Source organism: Sciurus carolinensis, chromosome 5 (genome assembly GCF_902686445.1).
Source record: "Sciurus carolinensis chromosome 5, mSciCar1.2, whole genome shotgun sequence".
Taxonomy (NCBI): Eukaryota; Metazoa; Chordata; class Mammalia; order Rodentia; family Sciuridae; genus Sciurus; species Sciurus carolinensis.
In genome coordinates this window covers 93,698,670-93,713,201 of record NC_062217.1, presented here as the reverse complement: position 1 = coordinate 93,713,201, position 14,532 = coordinate 93,698,670, and the positions used below count along the sequence as shown (strand labels likewise).

Sequence of the window (14,532 nt, the reverse complement as noted above, 5' to 3'; positions counted from 1 at the left end):
TTAATATCAGAACCGAAATCAACGAAATTGAAACAAAAGAAACAATTGAAAAAATTAACAAAATAAACAGTTGGTTCTTTGAAAAAATAACAGAATTCATAAACCCTTAGCCACACTAACAAATAGAAAGAGGGAGAAAACTCAAATTACTAAAATTCGGAATGAACAAGGAAACATCACAACAGACACGATTGAAATACAAAACATAATTAGAAGCTATTTTGAAAATCTGTACTCCAACAAAACAGAAAACCTCGAAGACATCAACAAATTTCTAGAGACATATGAATTACCTAAACTGAACGGGGAAGACATACACAACTTAAATAAACCAATTTCAAGCAATGAAATAGAAGAGGTCATCAAAAGCCTACCAACAAAGAAAAGTCCGGGACCAGATGGGTTCTCAGCCGAGTTCTACAAAACCTTTAAAGAAGAGCTCATTCCAATCCTCCTCAAACTATTCCATGAAATAGAAGAGGAGGGAACCCTCCCAAACTCGTTCTATGAAGCCAATATCACCCTGATACCTAAACCAGACAGAGACACATCTAGGAAAGAAAATTTCAGACCAATATCCTTAATGAACATCGACGCAAAAATTGTCAACAAAATTTTAGCAAATCGCATAAAAATATATATTAAAAAGATAGTGCACCACGATCAAGTGGGTTTTATCCCAGGGATGCAAGGTTGGTTCAACATTCGGAAATCAATAAATGTCATTCACCATATCAACAGACTTAAAGTTAAGAATCACATGATTATTTCAATAGATGCAGAAAAAGCATTCGATAAAATACAGCATCCCTTCATGTTCAAAACACTAGAAAAAATTGGGGTAGTAGGAACATTCCTTAACATTATAAAGGCAATCTACGCTAAGCCCATGGCCAATATCATTCTAAATGGTGAAAAACTGAAAGCGCTCCCCCTAAAAACTGGAACAGGGCAGGGATGCCCTCTTTCACCACTTCTATTCAACATCGTCCTTGAGACTCTAGCCAGAGCAATTAGACAAACCAAAGAAATTAAAGGGATACGAATTGGAAAAGAAGAACTCAAACTATCCCTGTTCGCTGACGACATGATTATATATTTAGAGGAACCTGGAAATTCCACCAGAAAACTTTTAGAACTCATAAGTGAATTCAGTAAAGTAGCAGGTTACAAGATCAATGCTCATAAATCCAATGCATTTTTGTACATAAGTGATGAATCTTCAGAAAGAGAAATTAGGAAAATTACCCCATTCACAATAGCATCAAAAAAAATAAAATACTCGGCAATCAATCTCACAAAAGAGGTGAAAGACCTCTACAAAGAGAACTACAGAACACTAAAGAAAATCCCAATGATGTACCTTGCAGAAATAGAGCAAGCAATTATGAAATTCATCTGGAAGAATAAAAAACCTAGAATAGCTAAAGCAATCCTCAGTAGCAAGAGCGAAGCAGGGTGTATTGCAATACCAGATCTTCAACTCTACTACAAAGCAATAGTAACAAAAACGGCATGGTATTGGTACCAAAATAGACAGGTAGATCAATGGTACAGAATAGAGGACATGGACAGAAACCCAAATAAATACAATTTTCTCGTACTAGACAAAGGGTCCAAAAATATGCAATGGAGAAAAGATAGCCTCTTCAACAAATGGTGCTGGGAAAACTGGAAAACCATATGCAACAGAATGAAATTAAATCCCTATCTCTCACCCTACACAAAACTCAACTCAAAATGGATCAAGGACCTTGGAATCAGACCAGAGACCCTGCATCTTATAGAAGAAAAAGTAGGTACAAATCTTCAACATGTCGGCTTAGGATCAGACTTCCTTAACAGGACTCCCATAGCACAAGGAAATAAAAGCAAGAATCAACAACTGGGATAGATTCAAACTAAAAAGCTTTCTCTCAGCAAAGGAAACTATCAGAAATGTGAAGAGAGAGCCTACAGAGTGGGAGAATATCTTTGCCAACCATACTTCAGATAGAGCGCTAATTTCCAGAATCTATAAAGACCTCAAAAAATTCTACACGAAGAATAAAAATAATCCAATCAACAAATGGGCTAAGGAAATGAACAGACACTTCACAGAAGAAGATGTACAAGCAATCAACAGATATATGAAAAAATGTTCAACATCCCTAGTAATAAGGGAAATGCAAATCAAAACTACCCTAAGATTCCATTTCACCCCAATTAGAATGGCGATTATCAAGAACACAAGCAACAATAGGTGTTGGTGAGGATGTGGTGAAAAAGGAACACTCATACATTGCTGGTGGGGTTGCAAATTAGTGCAGCCACTCTGGAAAGTGGTATGGAGATTCCTTAGAAAACTTGGAATGGAAACACCATTTGACCCAGCTATCCCACTCCTTGGCCTATACCCAAAGGACTTAAAATCAGCATACTACAGAGATACAGCCACATCAATGTTCATTGCTGCTCAATTCACCATAGCCAGATTGTGGAACCAACCTAGATGCCCTTCAGTTGATGAATGGATAAACTGTGGCATATATATACAATGGAATATTGCTCCACAATGAAGAATGATAAAATTATGGCATTTGCAGGCAAATGGACGAAATTGGAGAATATCATGCTAAGTGAGATAAGCCAATCTCAAAAAAACTAAAGGACAAATGATCTCGCTGAGAAGCTGATGAGGACATATAATGGGGGGTGGGAGGGGTTAGCATTAGGTATAGGGTTAGGGATAAGCAGTGTGGTAAGAATGAAGGAAAGAAGGACTGTATAGAGGGAAAAGAGGGGTGGGAGGGGTGAGGGGAAGGGAAAAAAATAATGAATCAAACATCATTGCCCTATGTAAACGTATGATTACACAAATGGTATGCCTTGACTCCATGTACAAATAGAGAAACAACATGTATCCCATTTGTATACAATAAAAAAAAAAAAAAAAAAGGTCAGTGGTTTTGCTTATATGTAATGGTTTCTCCACTTTTTCAAAGCCGAAGCTTAGAAGGAGGCTGTTGACGACTGAATTCAGTCCCTGTTCTGCTTGGCAAGCCATGTATCCTTGCGTTCAAGACCACGTCTCCAGAAGAAAGGGTGACTCTTCTAATTCTCACAAATGTACTAAAAGACTTACCAGAGGAAGTCTGTCTCCTGACTATTATGTGACAAACATGCCCCCTCCAGAACTGAATTGGAATTACACCTGCAAGTTAGCACATTTGCTACTTTGGAAGTGCTGTCCTTCTGACTAGCCTGCATTGCTATCCTGTCTTTTAGATTAGGGTGAAGGAGTAATCATTTGTCCTTGGATAAATATGTAGTAGGGGAGTAAAGTCAGAGACTATCCTGCTAATTAACCCTGTGTTTGGAAAAGTTATCAGAACTGAGAACCAGGGCCCAGTGTGGTAGATATAACTTTTTCCTTTCACATCATATTTTCATGGTTGATTATTTCTATGTATTGTCTATTTCCTTTTACATCTATTGTTTAAAGCATGGAGACAGTATTCCTAAATGAAAAATAAAATGTTCAATGATTAAAATTAGTTCCTGTCTCTAGTTCAGCTATTTACTCACGTGGCAGTTTATTTAAGTTGTCACACTCGAGAGCTTTGAAAGGATGTTAACATGTCCTTGAATGTGTACTGCTACTATTACTAAATTATCAGTTACACAGGGAGAGTCATAATTTGGTAAGTTAAAATTAATTATTTGATATCTTATCGAAGTGTCCTAGTAATTATGACAAAATGAAGAGTCAGTGTATTTGATAATATCTTCAATGTCCTATTATTATTTTTCCAGAAGTAAAGAATTGAGAAATATGAACTGGTTTAATATTTTGTAGTTCTTGCCTTTTATTCCCTACATTTCCTTTTCTTCCCTCCTCTTCTATCTCCTTCTCCCCTTTTTTTCCTTCCTTCTTTTTCTTTTTTGCTTCCTTTCCTTCTTTCTCTCCTTCTCTCCCTCCTTTCCTCTCTCTCTGTATTTGGTATGAACAGAAATATTAATTATGTTCTGGTATTTTATATTTTGCATTAAAATTTCATGCTGTATCAAATATTCTATTAAATAAGAATTCTCTCCCATCCGTCAATACAATTCTTCTACATAACCATTTTTCAAACTCAGAATTCAATAATTATACCTAATAAGAATTTACTGAATCCAGTTTACCAAGGATAGTATATGATTTTGTAGTACATTAGTGGAATAAAAAATAAATGCTAGTTATTACTGGTTTTTAGTTATAATTGCCAGTTAGTAAAGAGTTCCGGGAGAAAGATATGCCAGTTTTTCTGTAAATGATATTTCCAAACGTTCTAAGAGGTAAAAAAGTCTTTTCACACTGTACTTACTTTATTATCCTAAGATTATAAAATTATATATTGTAAAACAAATATTGAATTAATATGCATAGGGATTAATTATTAATTTATGCTATAATATGAAGGATTTCCACAGTTCATAAGGTGCATTCAACTCACTTGCAACTTTGCCTGAAATATCATTAGAAGAGATTCATTTCTTTGTGTTAAGCATTAAAAGACCCCGGAAGGATTGGCTCACTAATCATAATAGCTATTGTTTGCTGCTAGGAACTACACAAGGTAGATTTTAAGCATGATCTGTCATCTTTACAATGATTCTGCCTAGTGGATAAAGGTTTTCCCATTTTACAGTTGAAAAAATTCAGGGTAATAAAAATTAAATTACTTTCCTAAGTTATAAGAAGTAGAATAAGAATCAGATATGTTTGACTCCAAAGCTGTACTAATTTCCTGTGGGCACTGGTCTTTCAGGGAGCATGCCAAAAAAATGCCCCAATTAAAGATTCATGGGAAAAGATATCAAGAGGTGAGTTGGGAGGACTACAGAGACAAATTTAACAAAACTCTGGGTTTCACTGAGGACTAACACTGAGCTGATTGTCATCTCCTGTCCAGTGCTTGTCTGGATTACTGCTCATTTTCCACTCTTGACATCCACATTCATGAAATTTGATCATGTTTTAAATCAATCTTGCAGGTACTGTTTGGTGACAAAATGTTCTCCCCTCACACACTGATGGACCAATTCATTGCCACCAAAGTGTGCAACCGGAAGATATTCCGTCATTTGTGCAGCAATTTCCTGTTTACTATGACTGGATTTGATCCCCAAAACCTAAACATGGTATGTATAAATAGTAAAACTGGAAAACAATCCTTTTGCTGTACCAAGATGATGGGTGTTTACTCTGGGTTGCATAGAAACCACATTTCAAGGTCTCTTTTTTGTCTCTGGGAATGTAATTTGTATGTTCATGACTTCCAACCAAGGTCGTGAATCTTAACCTGCTTTCATAGGAGAATTTGAGAAGAAGGTTTTCCTGCCAAAAATTCTCATCAACTCTTGCTGTTGGCTAAAAAGTCACAAATAAAAAGTCCTTCACTTAGATAAGGGCTATGGTTTTGAAGTTTAACTTGCTGTTCCTAAGCTACATCTCAGATCTACTGAAGTAAAATCTCAGGGAGTGATTCTAGGCATCTGCTTTTTTTTTTTCCTTCAATTTTCCACGTTTAAAGGTGATTTGGAAATGATTATTTTGTATAACACTCGTTAATCAAATGAGATAAAGTTATGGCTCTTCAATGACAGCTATAGCTTTTCTGTTCAGGGGAAACTAAGAGGAATTGGTCTTGGGGTTCTTGCCAGGTTATTTCTAACAACCGAGTCTCCTTTTTCATAGCTGACTTGAAGAGTAAAAGGGAGAAAGACAGAAAGTTAGTTTGCTTCTCACTTGAGAGGAACCGTTTGAAACCAGAGGTGAAGAGAGTTATTGGTGGTCTCCATTTATCTCAGAGACTTCAACGCAGAGACTGGTTGTCCTGTCAGAATGATTAAAATTCTCCTTGCACTTCAGACTTTCACAAAAGGCTTTCCATGCAAAGTATGTCTGAGTCACTGCCTTTGCACACTTCTCTTCTACTGTCTTGATTGTCTAGGGAAACTATACTTGCTTATCACTTACAGGGAAGCATCTCATGTAGATGAAAACACATTAGGTAGCCAAAGCTAAGTGAAAAGATCTAGAAGCAAACACAAAAGACAGTAATTTCAAAAGTAGTCTCTCAACTTGGCTGAATTTCATAAAGACTTTACAAAATAACACCTTTGGCTATTCATTAAAGGCCCTCCTTGTCTATGCACATAATCATATCAGCCTTTGTCTCATTGTAAGGACTGGATTATGCAATATTACAGTATCTGCAAGGCTGTTTGCTTTAATGAAGTGTAACTAGAGGTACAAAGTAGCTTTTATGGAATTTTGAAAAAAATGCACATGTCCAGAACTCAACTCTAGATATTTGAGTTTTTATTCAGTAGTTTTGAATAGCTTATCAATAGGTATATATATATATATATATATATATATATATATATATATATATATATATATATTTTAAAACTCCAAGATGTTTCTAGAGCTCACTTTGGTAGAAAAATAACTCTTCGAAAATAACGTTTATTTTGAAAATAATGTAATTGAAAAAAATGAAAGAATACAGTGTTTTTTGTTTTGATCCACAAGAAATATATTATCTAAATATATTGAAGGAATTCTGTACTACAAATCTCCAAAGAGCCCTATAGAATATTTACCACTTTGTTTTAAATCAAACAAACAAAAGGAAACATTCATACCTCTTCTCAGGGTTTGTGGTCAAAGATTTCTATGGATGGACTTTGGGAATTAGCAGGGTGAAGGTAAGTGTTGCTGAGGTTTTTAATTCCTTGACCTTCTACACTCTGATCTATGTGAGGAGTCAGGAAAGAATCAGTGCCTTATCTTCTGTCTTCAACCAATGGGATGCCCTCTGTGGGCCATATGAAGTCACTACCCAGAACAAACAGCTGGGAGGAGGAGAAAGTGCTTAAATAGGCTTCTTTGGTTAATGTGGTAATAGGGTATGGTGCGTGATTTTTTCCTAAAGGACAACAATAATTATATTAATAGTACCAACAAAAATAAAAAGAAGTTATTAAATTCCTCCCAGATGTTCACTTGTGCTATGATTAGCCTCTAGATGAGAAATCATCTCTTCACAGAGTCGCTTGGATGTCTATTTGGCACAGAGTCCCGCAGGAACATCTGTTCAGAATATGCTGCACTGGGCCCAGGTATGTATTTTCTGTCCCTGACTGACGGCATCTATACCCCTGTTGTGAGGTTCTCTAAGAGGACTCCCAGAAACTCACAGCAGGGCACCTGACACCATCCATCACATTGATGTTTCTGGAATCAGCACTAACTCTTCATTTTGATTTTCTTTGCTCCCCTCTATCTCCTTGTCTTCAGTCTGGGTTATGAACCTATCTCCCACATATTGAGACTGAGTTCTGATCCTTAAATTATTGCATGTTGCCTTTTCAGGAAAGGTTTTTATTTATTCTTTTTTGGAAATCACCATATCTAATAGAATTGTATATTTTTTCCCTGAAAGACCTGTTCATTCTGCAGTTGGCATATGAGGTATTTTAAAGCGTAGAAATAATGTTTAATTCAGAGAAAATTAAATGCTGGGGAAGGATTTAAATAGATTGATAGTATGTATTTTTACCCTTAGTTAAATTTTTGTTTATTATATTTCTCAGTATTTTGTAGGCTCAAAGATAAACCAAGTTCAGGTTTTATACCTTTCTTTTTTGTATTATTGTTTGTTCTATTTAGTTATACATGACAGCAGAATGCATTTTAATACATTGTACACAAATGGAGTACAACTTTTCATTTCTCTGGTTGTGCATAATGTAGAGTCACACTATTTGTGCAATCATTCAGGCATATAGGGTAATGATGTCTGTCTCATTCCACCATCTTTCCCACTCCTTTCCCATCCCTCCTCTCCCCCCATTCCTCTCTGCACAATCCAAAGTTCTTCTGTTCTTCCCTTACCCGCCCCCCCCCATTATATTAAAGCATCCACTTATCATAGAAAACATTTGGCCTTTGGATTTGGGGGATTGTCTTATTTTGCTTAGCATGATATTCTCCAACTCCATCTGTTTACCTGCAAATGCCATAATTTTATTCTTCTTTAAGACAGATAACATTCCATTGTGTATATGTACCTGTTTTGGTCAACTTCTCACTGCTGTGACTAAATCTGGCCAACACAATTATAGAGGAGGAAAGGTTTACCTGAGGTCTCACAGTTTCAGAGGTCTTAGTCTGTAGAAGGCTGGCTCCATTCCTCAAGGATCCAGGTGAGGCAGAACATCATGATGGAAGATCATGGCAGAGGGAAGCAGCTTGCATCATCAGGAAGCAGAGAAAGACTCCCCTTGCCAGTTACAAATATATACATTCTCAGAGCCACACCCCAATTCCCACCTCCTTCAGCCATACCCTACCTACCTCCAGTTACCACCCAGTTAATCCCATCAGGGATTAGCTCACTGATAAGGTCAAGACTCTCAAAATCCAATCATTTCTCCTCTGAACCTTCCTGCATTGTTTCGAATGTGAATTTTTTGGGGACACCTCACATCCAACACATAACAATACCACAGTTTCTTTATCCATTCATCTATTGAAAGGCATCTAGGTTGGTTCCACAATTTAGCTATTGTGACTTGAACTGCTATAAATATTGATGTGACTGCATTACTGTAGTATGCTGATTTTAAGTCCTTCTTTGTATATAGGCCAAGGAGTGGGATAGCTGGGTCAAACAGTGGTTCCAGTACAAGGTTTTTGAGGAATCTCCATTCTGCTTTCCAGAGTGGTTGCACAAATTTGCAATTCTACCAGCAATGTATGAGTGTATTTTCCCCCCACATCCTTGCCACCATTTATTGTTGTTTGTATTCTTGATAATTGCCATTCTAAATTGGAGTGAGATGAAAGCTTAGAGTAGTTTTTATTTGCATTTCTTTCATTACTAGAGATGTTGAACATGTTTTCATGTATTTGTTGATTGATTGTGTATCTTCTTCTGTAATAGCTCATTTTTTGATTGGGTTATTTGTATTTTTGGTGTTAAGTTTTTTGAGTTCTTTATAAATTCTGAAGATTAGTGCTCTATCTGAAGTGTGTGTGATAGAGATTTTCTCCTACTCTGTAGGCTCTCTCTTCACATTATTGATTGTTTCCTTTGCTGAGAAAAAGCTTTTTAGTTTGAATCCATCCCATTTGATTCTTGCTTTTATTTCTAGGTTCTTGATCCATTTTGAGTTGAGTTTTGTGCACTGTGAGAGATAGAGGTTTAATTTCATTTTGCTGCATATGAATTTCCAGTTTTCCCAGCTATCTTTTGTTAAAGAGGCTGCCTTTTATCCATTGTATATTTTTGGCACCTTTGTCTAGTATGAGATAACTGTATTTATGTGGGTTTGTCTCAATGTCTTCTATTCTGTACCATTGGTCTACCTGCCTATTTTGGTGCCAATACCATGTCATTTTTGTTACTATTGCTCTTTAGTATAGTTTAAGGTCTGGTATTATAATGCTTCCTGCTTCACTCTTCCTTCTAAGGATTACCTTGGTTATTCTGGGTCTCTTATTTTTCCAAATGAATTTCACGATTGCTTTCTCTATTTCTATGAGGAATATCATTGGGATTTTAATTGGAATTGCATTGAATTTGTATAGTGCTTTTGCTAGTACGGTCATTTTGACAATATTAATTCTGCCTATCCAAGAACATGGGAGATCTTTCCATTTTCTAAGGTTTTCTTTAATTTCTTTCTTTAGTGTTCTGTAGTTTTCATTGTACAGGTCTTTCACCTCTTTTGTTAGATTGATTCCCAAGTATTTTTTTGAGGTTATTGCAAATGGGAGTCATTATACCTTTCTGAGTCAAGAATATGCATGTGTGTGTGCATATTCATTCTTTCATTGTGTAACCTTTGCCTGCAACCTTGACTATAGTCTCATATCTTTCAAAAATTGGAGCTGTGTGTGTGTGTGTATACACATGTGCATAGGTATATACACACGTGTATACACACATGTGTGTATATATGTACATATACACATATCTATCTCTACATTTCAATATACATAAAATTTTATATATATTTATAAAATTCTCTGTGTATATGCTGTGTGTGTGTGTGTGTGTGTGTGTGTGTGTGGTGTGTGCGTGAGAGTCCTAGGAATTTGCATTTTAACCTACATACTAATACATATGTTTCCTACTTTCAAGTTGAGAATCACTGTTAAAGATAGTGTGAAACACAGTTGAGGGTTTCTGAAATGCATTGAAAAGTTGACTTCTACCACACCCTTTGGTCATGATAGTCAGCTTATATAACATAGGCTGATTTTATAACACATACACACACACACACAATTTATCATTCAATACATTATACATCTCACAGTTGACTTCTCTTAAAGAGAACTCTTCTTATTTGATGGAAGGTCTTTTCTAAAATAGAAATAAATAGTGCTGGGAACAGCTAGGGCAAGAGTAATGATCATAATGATATTACAGATTGAGTATTCCTAATCCAAAACTTGTGCTCAAAAAATTTTGGATTTTTGAAGTTATTTTGGACTTAGAATTATCAGATCAGGGGTTCTTAACTGATAATATCTATGCAGATATTCCAAAATCTAAAAACTCTGAAATGTGAAGAAATTCTGGTTTCAAGCATTTCAGAGAAGTGATACTTGACCTACAGCTATATTAGTGAAATTAGCTACTTGTGAAACTTTACTAAGTGCCACATGCTATATATACAGTACCCTATTTAATCTTCACAGTTCTATGAAAAGAATGTCATTGTCATTGTCATTTCACTAATATTTTGCCCTAGATAACAGATTTAGTCATCCATTAAACATGAATAAAAAACAGATTCATTTGATGCTAGAGACCAAGTCCCTGAGTAGTATTTTCTGTTACTCTCCTTGCTGAAAACTTGCAGATTTCAATAACAGCAAATTGCTGCATCCATCAATGTAAACTATGATGGGAATAAGTTTAAACTGGACATCAGGATTAAAAATCTGAGATTCAAGCTTAGAAAAAACTCTTAGTGTAGTCTAAGGATCATTTAATAAAGTGCTTGTGGTAAATGTATGTGAAAATTCTCTGCTTCCTTAATCCAACATGGGTGACAAACAACAGAAAAAAGGAATTACTAAATATATGGTTGTTTCTATTCTATTTGAAGTTTAAACACCAAGATTTAAAAATAGTTATTATGCACACTTAGCCCCTGGTTATATTGGACAAAGTTGTTTAAGGATGAGGAATGTGGTCTTAATAGCTTAGACTACTTGATGAAGATAATAAGGTACAAAGTTGTTTAATAACAGTAATAGAAAATTTTAGTGTTGGAAATATATAACTGGTACCATTTAAAAACATATATGTTTACTGTATTAGTCAGTTTTATGTTGCTGTGATGAAAATACCTGACAAGGCCAATTTAGAAGAGAAAAAGTTTATTTTGGGCTCACAATTTCAGAGGTCTTTCTATGATATTCTGACTTCATTGTTCTGAGCCCAAGGTGAGACTGAGCATCATGGCCAAAGAATGTGGTGGAAGAAAGCTATTCAGCTCTTGGCAGCAAGGAAGCAGAAGGAGAAGGAAAGGGTCTTCAGGGTAGATGAACCATTCCAGGATATACCCTCAGTGACCCATAGCCTCCAGTCAGACCTTCCCTGCATACAGTTACCACCCAATTACTCCATTTAAACTAGGATAGACCGATTAGGTTATAACTCTCATAATATAATCATTTTACTTTGAATATCCATGAATTAATACAGGATCTTTGGTGGACACTTCATATACAAACCATGACATTCCACCCATGACCCCCCAAAGTTGATGTCCATCCCACAATGCAAAATGCATTGTGTCCATTTGCACCTTATTATCTCCATCAAGTGGTCTAAGCTATTAAGACCACATTCCCTATTCTTAAAGATATCTGTCAAATAGCATGGGTTGAGTGTTTGAGACACTCTGCATGACTATTTTTGCATTTTGGTGTTTAGACTTAAAAGGTTGTAATAAATGCATTCTGTGCATTTAGTCCATCTCTAAGAATCCCCATAATCTTAACAGTGTCAGCAATGCCTCAAAGTCCAAGTTCAAAGTCTCGTTTGATACTCAAGGCAAACTTTTGACTTTGAACTCCTATAATGATCAAAAGCAAGTTACATATGTTCAATAGACAATGGCACAGGATAAAGATTCCCATTCCAAAAGGGAGGAATGGGGCATAGGAAGAATGAATGGGACTAAAACAAGACCAAAAACAAGTTGATCCAACAAGTCCTGTAGTGCTATCCCTGGTATCAGGGGCACATGCACTGAGATATCCTCTCCAAAGGGCTTTGGTAGCCTTGCCCCTTTTTCATCCTTTTCCCCCTGCCTGTTGCAGCCCATGTGACCTCTCTCTGCAACCAACAGCTTTCCTCAGCAGTCAGTTCATGTTACTGTCATCTTTTAATTTCTGGGATTTCCATTCCAGTTTTGGCTTCACCTTCACAGCTTAATGCATTTTCTTCTCAGAGGCACCCCACAGGGACTTTTACCCCGATACAATTTACCTGGCCTCCTAGACCTTCCTTTAAAATCTCAGTGGAAGCCTCCTTGATCACCTAAGTTCAGCATCCTAAATTCCTGCAGAGCCAGCACCATGTGAATGATGCCAAGGTCTGCTGCCAGCTGAAGAAGTAATCAAGTCCCCTTGGACTGTGGCTTCAATGACCTCCAAGTACCTGGGTGGTTGAGTATGATGAAACAACTTCCTAGGCTCCCCTGTGTGAGAAGAGTGTCCCCATGATTGTTTCCCAAGGGAATTTTTATTTCTATATCTTTAAGCCTGTGATTGGAAGGTCTTTTCAATTCTTGAGATGCACTCAAGCAATCTTTCTTATTGTCTCTATGCAAAGTACTTAGCATCTCCTTAGTGACTGTATCTCTTTAACAACCATAACTTCCTTGGCCCTGGTTTTACATGCACTTTTCTGGCCACACTACAAGCATTTTAAAACATCCTTCTCTGCTTTCTGATCCTTATTACAGTGAACTTGTCTTAATGTTGTCAGAAATATCCATGCCACAGCCTAAATGTTGTGCTGTCCTAAAAAATCCTCCCCCAGATTAATTAGTCCATCACCTTTAAATCCAGACTTATTCAAAGTCTCAGGATAAGGGCAAAATGTAAACACTTTTTTTGCCATAATATAACATGAGTGACCTCTAGTCCAGTTCCAAATATAATCTTTGTTCCTCTATGTAAGCTCATGAGCACAGTACTGTCTACATTCTGGTTTTCTGGGTTTCCACCAGAATCACATATTAACCTCCACTGCTAAATCGTCTCTAACCTGCATCTCCAAACTTTTCCAAACTCCTCCTGTAAGACAATTCCCATGGCTTCTGAAGCACAGGATCAGGTTAGTCATAGCAACAACCCCACTTCTGGTACCAATTTTTGTGTTAGTCAGTTTTTTGTCACTGTGACCAAAATACTCAACAAGAACAACTTATAGAAAGAAAAGTTTATTTGTGGGCTCACAGATTTGGGGGTTCAATCCATGTCAGTTGATTCCATTGCTCTAGGTTCAAGATGGAAGGGTGTGGTGGAGGAGCACTGCTCCACTCAAAGTGTCTAGGAGGCAGAGAGAGGAAGAGAGGAGAAGGGGCTGCAGGGAAGATGAAACCTTTTAGAACACATCCCTAGTTATTTACCTCATCTAACCACATGACGTCTGCCTATAGTTACCACCTAGTAAGTTTATGGAAACTTACTTAGGTTGGATGGATTAGTTTACAGCTCTCATAATTTAATAATTTTATCTCTGAATATTCCTGTATTATCATAAAATCTTTTGGAAGATACCTCATCACCCCAAATTTTATATATATATAAATATATATATTTATATATTATAAATATATTAAATATCAATATAAATATATAATGTGTGTATATATATATATATATATATATATATATATAGCCAAGATATTTAACATTTTTGACATTCTTTAAAACTGTTTTGATATGCAACTTTGTAACATTTAAAGGCATTGCTTTCTGAGGATTTTCACTGGAAAGATTCAGGAGAGGAAGCAGTTTTGTCAGTTCTGTGAATTTGTATCCATTTTTCATAATTTTTCCTATTTGACTGACTTATTGAAATTTGGCTTTTGTACCTAAAGAGTTGCAATATCAGCTTTATTTGTAAATCTCTTGCTTGCTAACTTTAAATGTGCACTGTTTTCTTATATCATTTCAATGTGTTTATTACTTTTGTTTTATCTTAGGCAGTTAATTCTGGTCAGCTCCAAGCCTTTGACTGGGGACAACCTGATCAGAACATGATGCACTTCCACCAGGTATAATAATAATAATCATAGTCAGTGACATACCGAACATGAACTAATAAAAACAGTATCCACTTCTTAAGTACCTACTACTTCCCATTCAGTACCATGGATCTTGCTTATTGCTGCTATCACATGTTGTTTATTGGGTATTATCATGTGTCATATAATTATTTCTCATCCTCACAAAGATCT

At 36.2% G+C, this 14,532-nt stretch overlaps 2 protein-coding genes across 2 annotated transcripts in view; both read left to right on the top strand.

The window, feature by feature from the left end:
- Lipk (lipase family member K) overlaps nt 1-14,532 on the top strand; it is a 46,452-nt gene that overhangs the window by 26,937 nt on the left and 4,983 nt on the right. Inside the window, exons 7-9 of the mRNA XM_047553564.1 lie at nt 5,020-5,166; nt 7,084-7,155; nt 14,278-14,349. Of these exons, the coding sequence (XP_047409520.1) occupies nt 5,020-5,166; nt 7,084-7,155; nt 14,278-14,349 (291 nt within the window). The remainder of the gene's footprint in view (nt 1-5,019; nt 5,167-7,083; nt 7,156-14,277; nt 14,350-14,532) is intronic.
- Nucleotides 7,136-14,532, top strand: part of Lipn (lipase family member N) — a 47,334-nt gene continuing 39,937 nt past the window's right edge. Inside the window, exon 1 of the mRNA XM_047553570.1 lies at nt 7,136-7,155. The gene's annotated coding sequence lies outside the window, so the exon portion shown is untranslated. The remainder of the gene's footprint in view (nt 7,156-14,532) is intronic.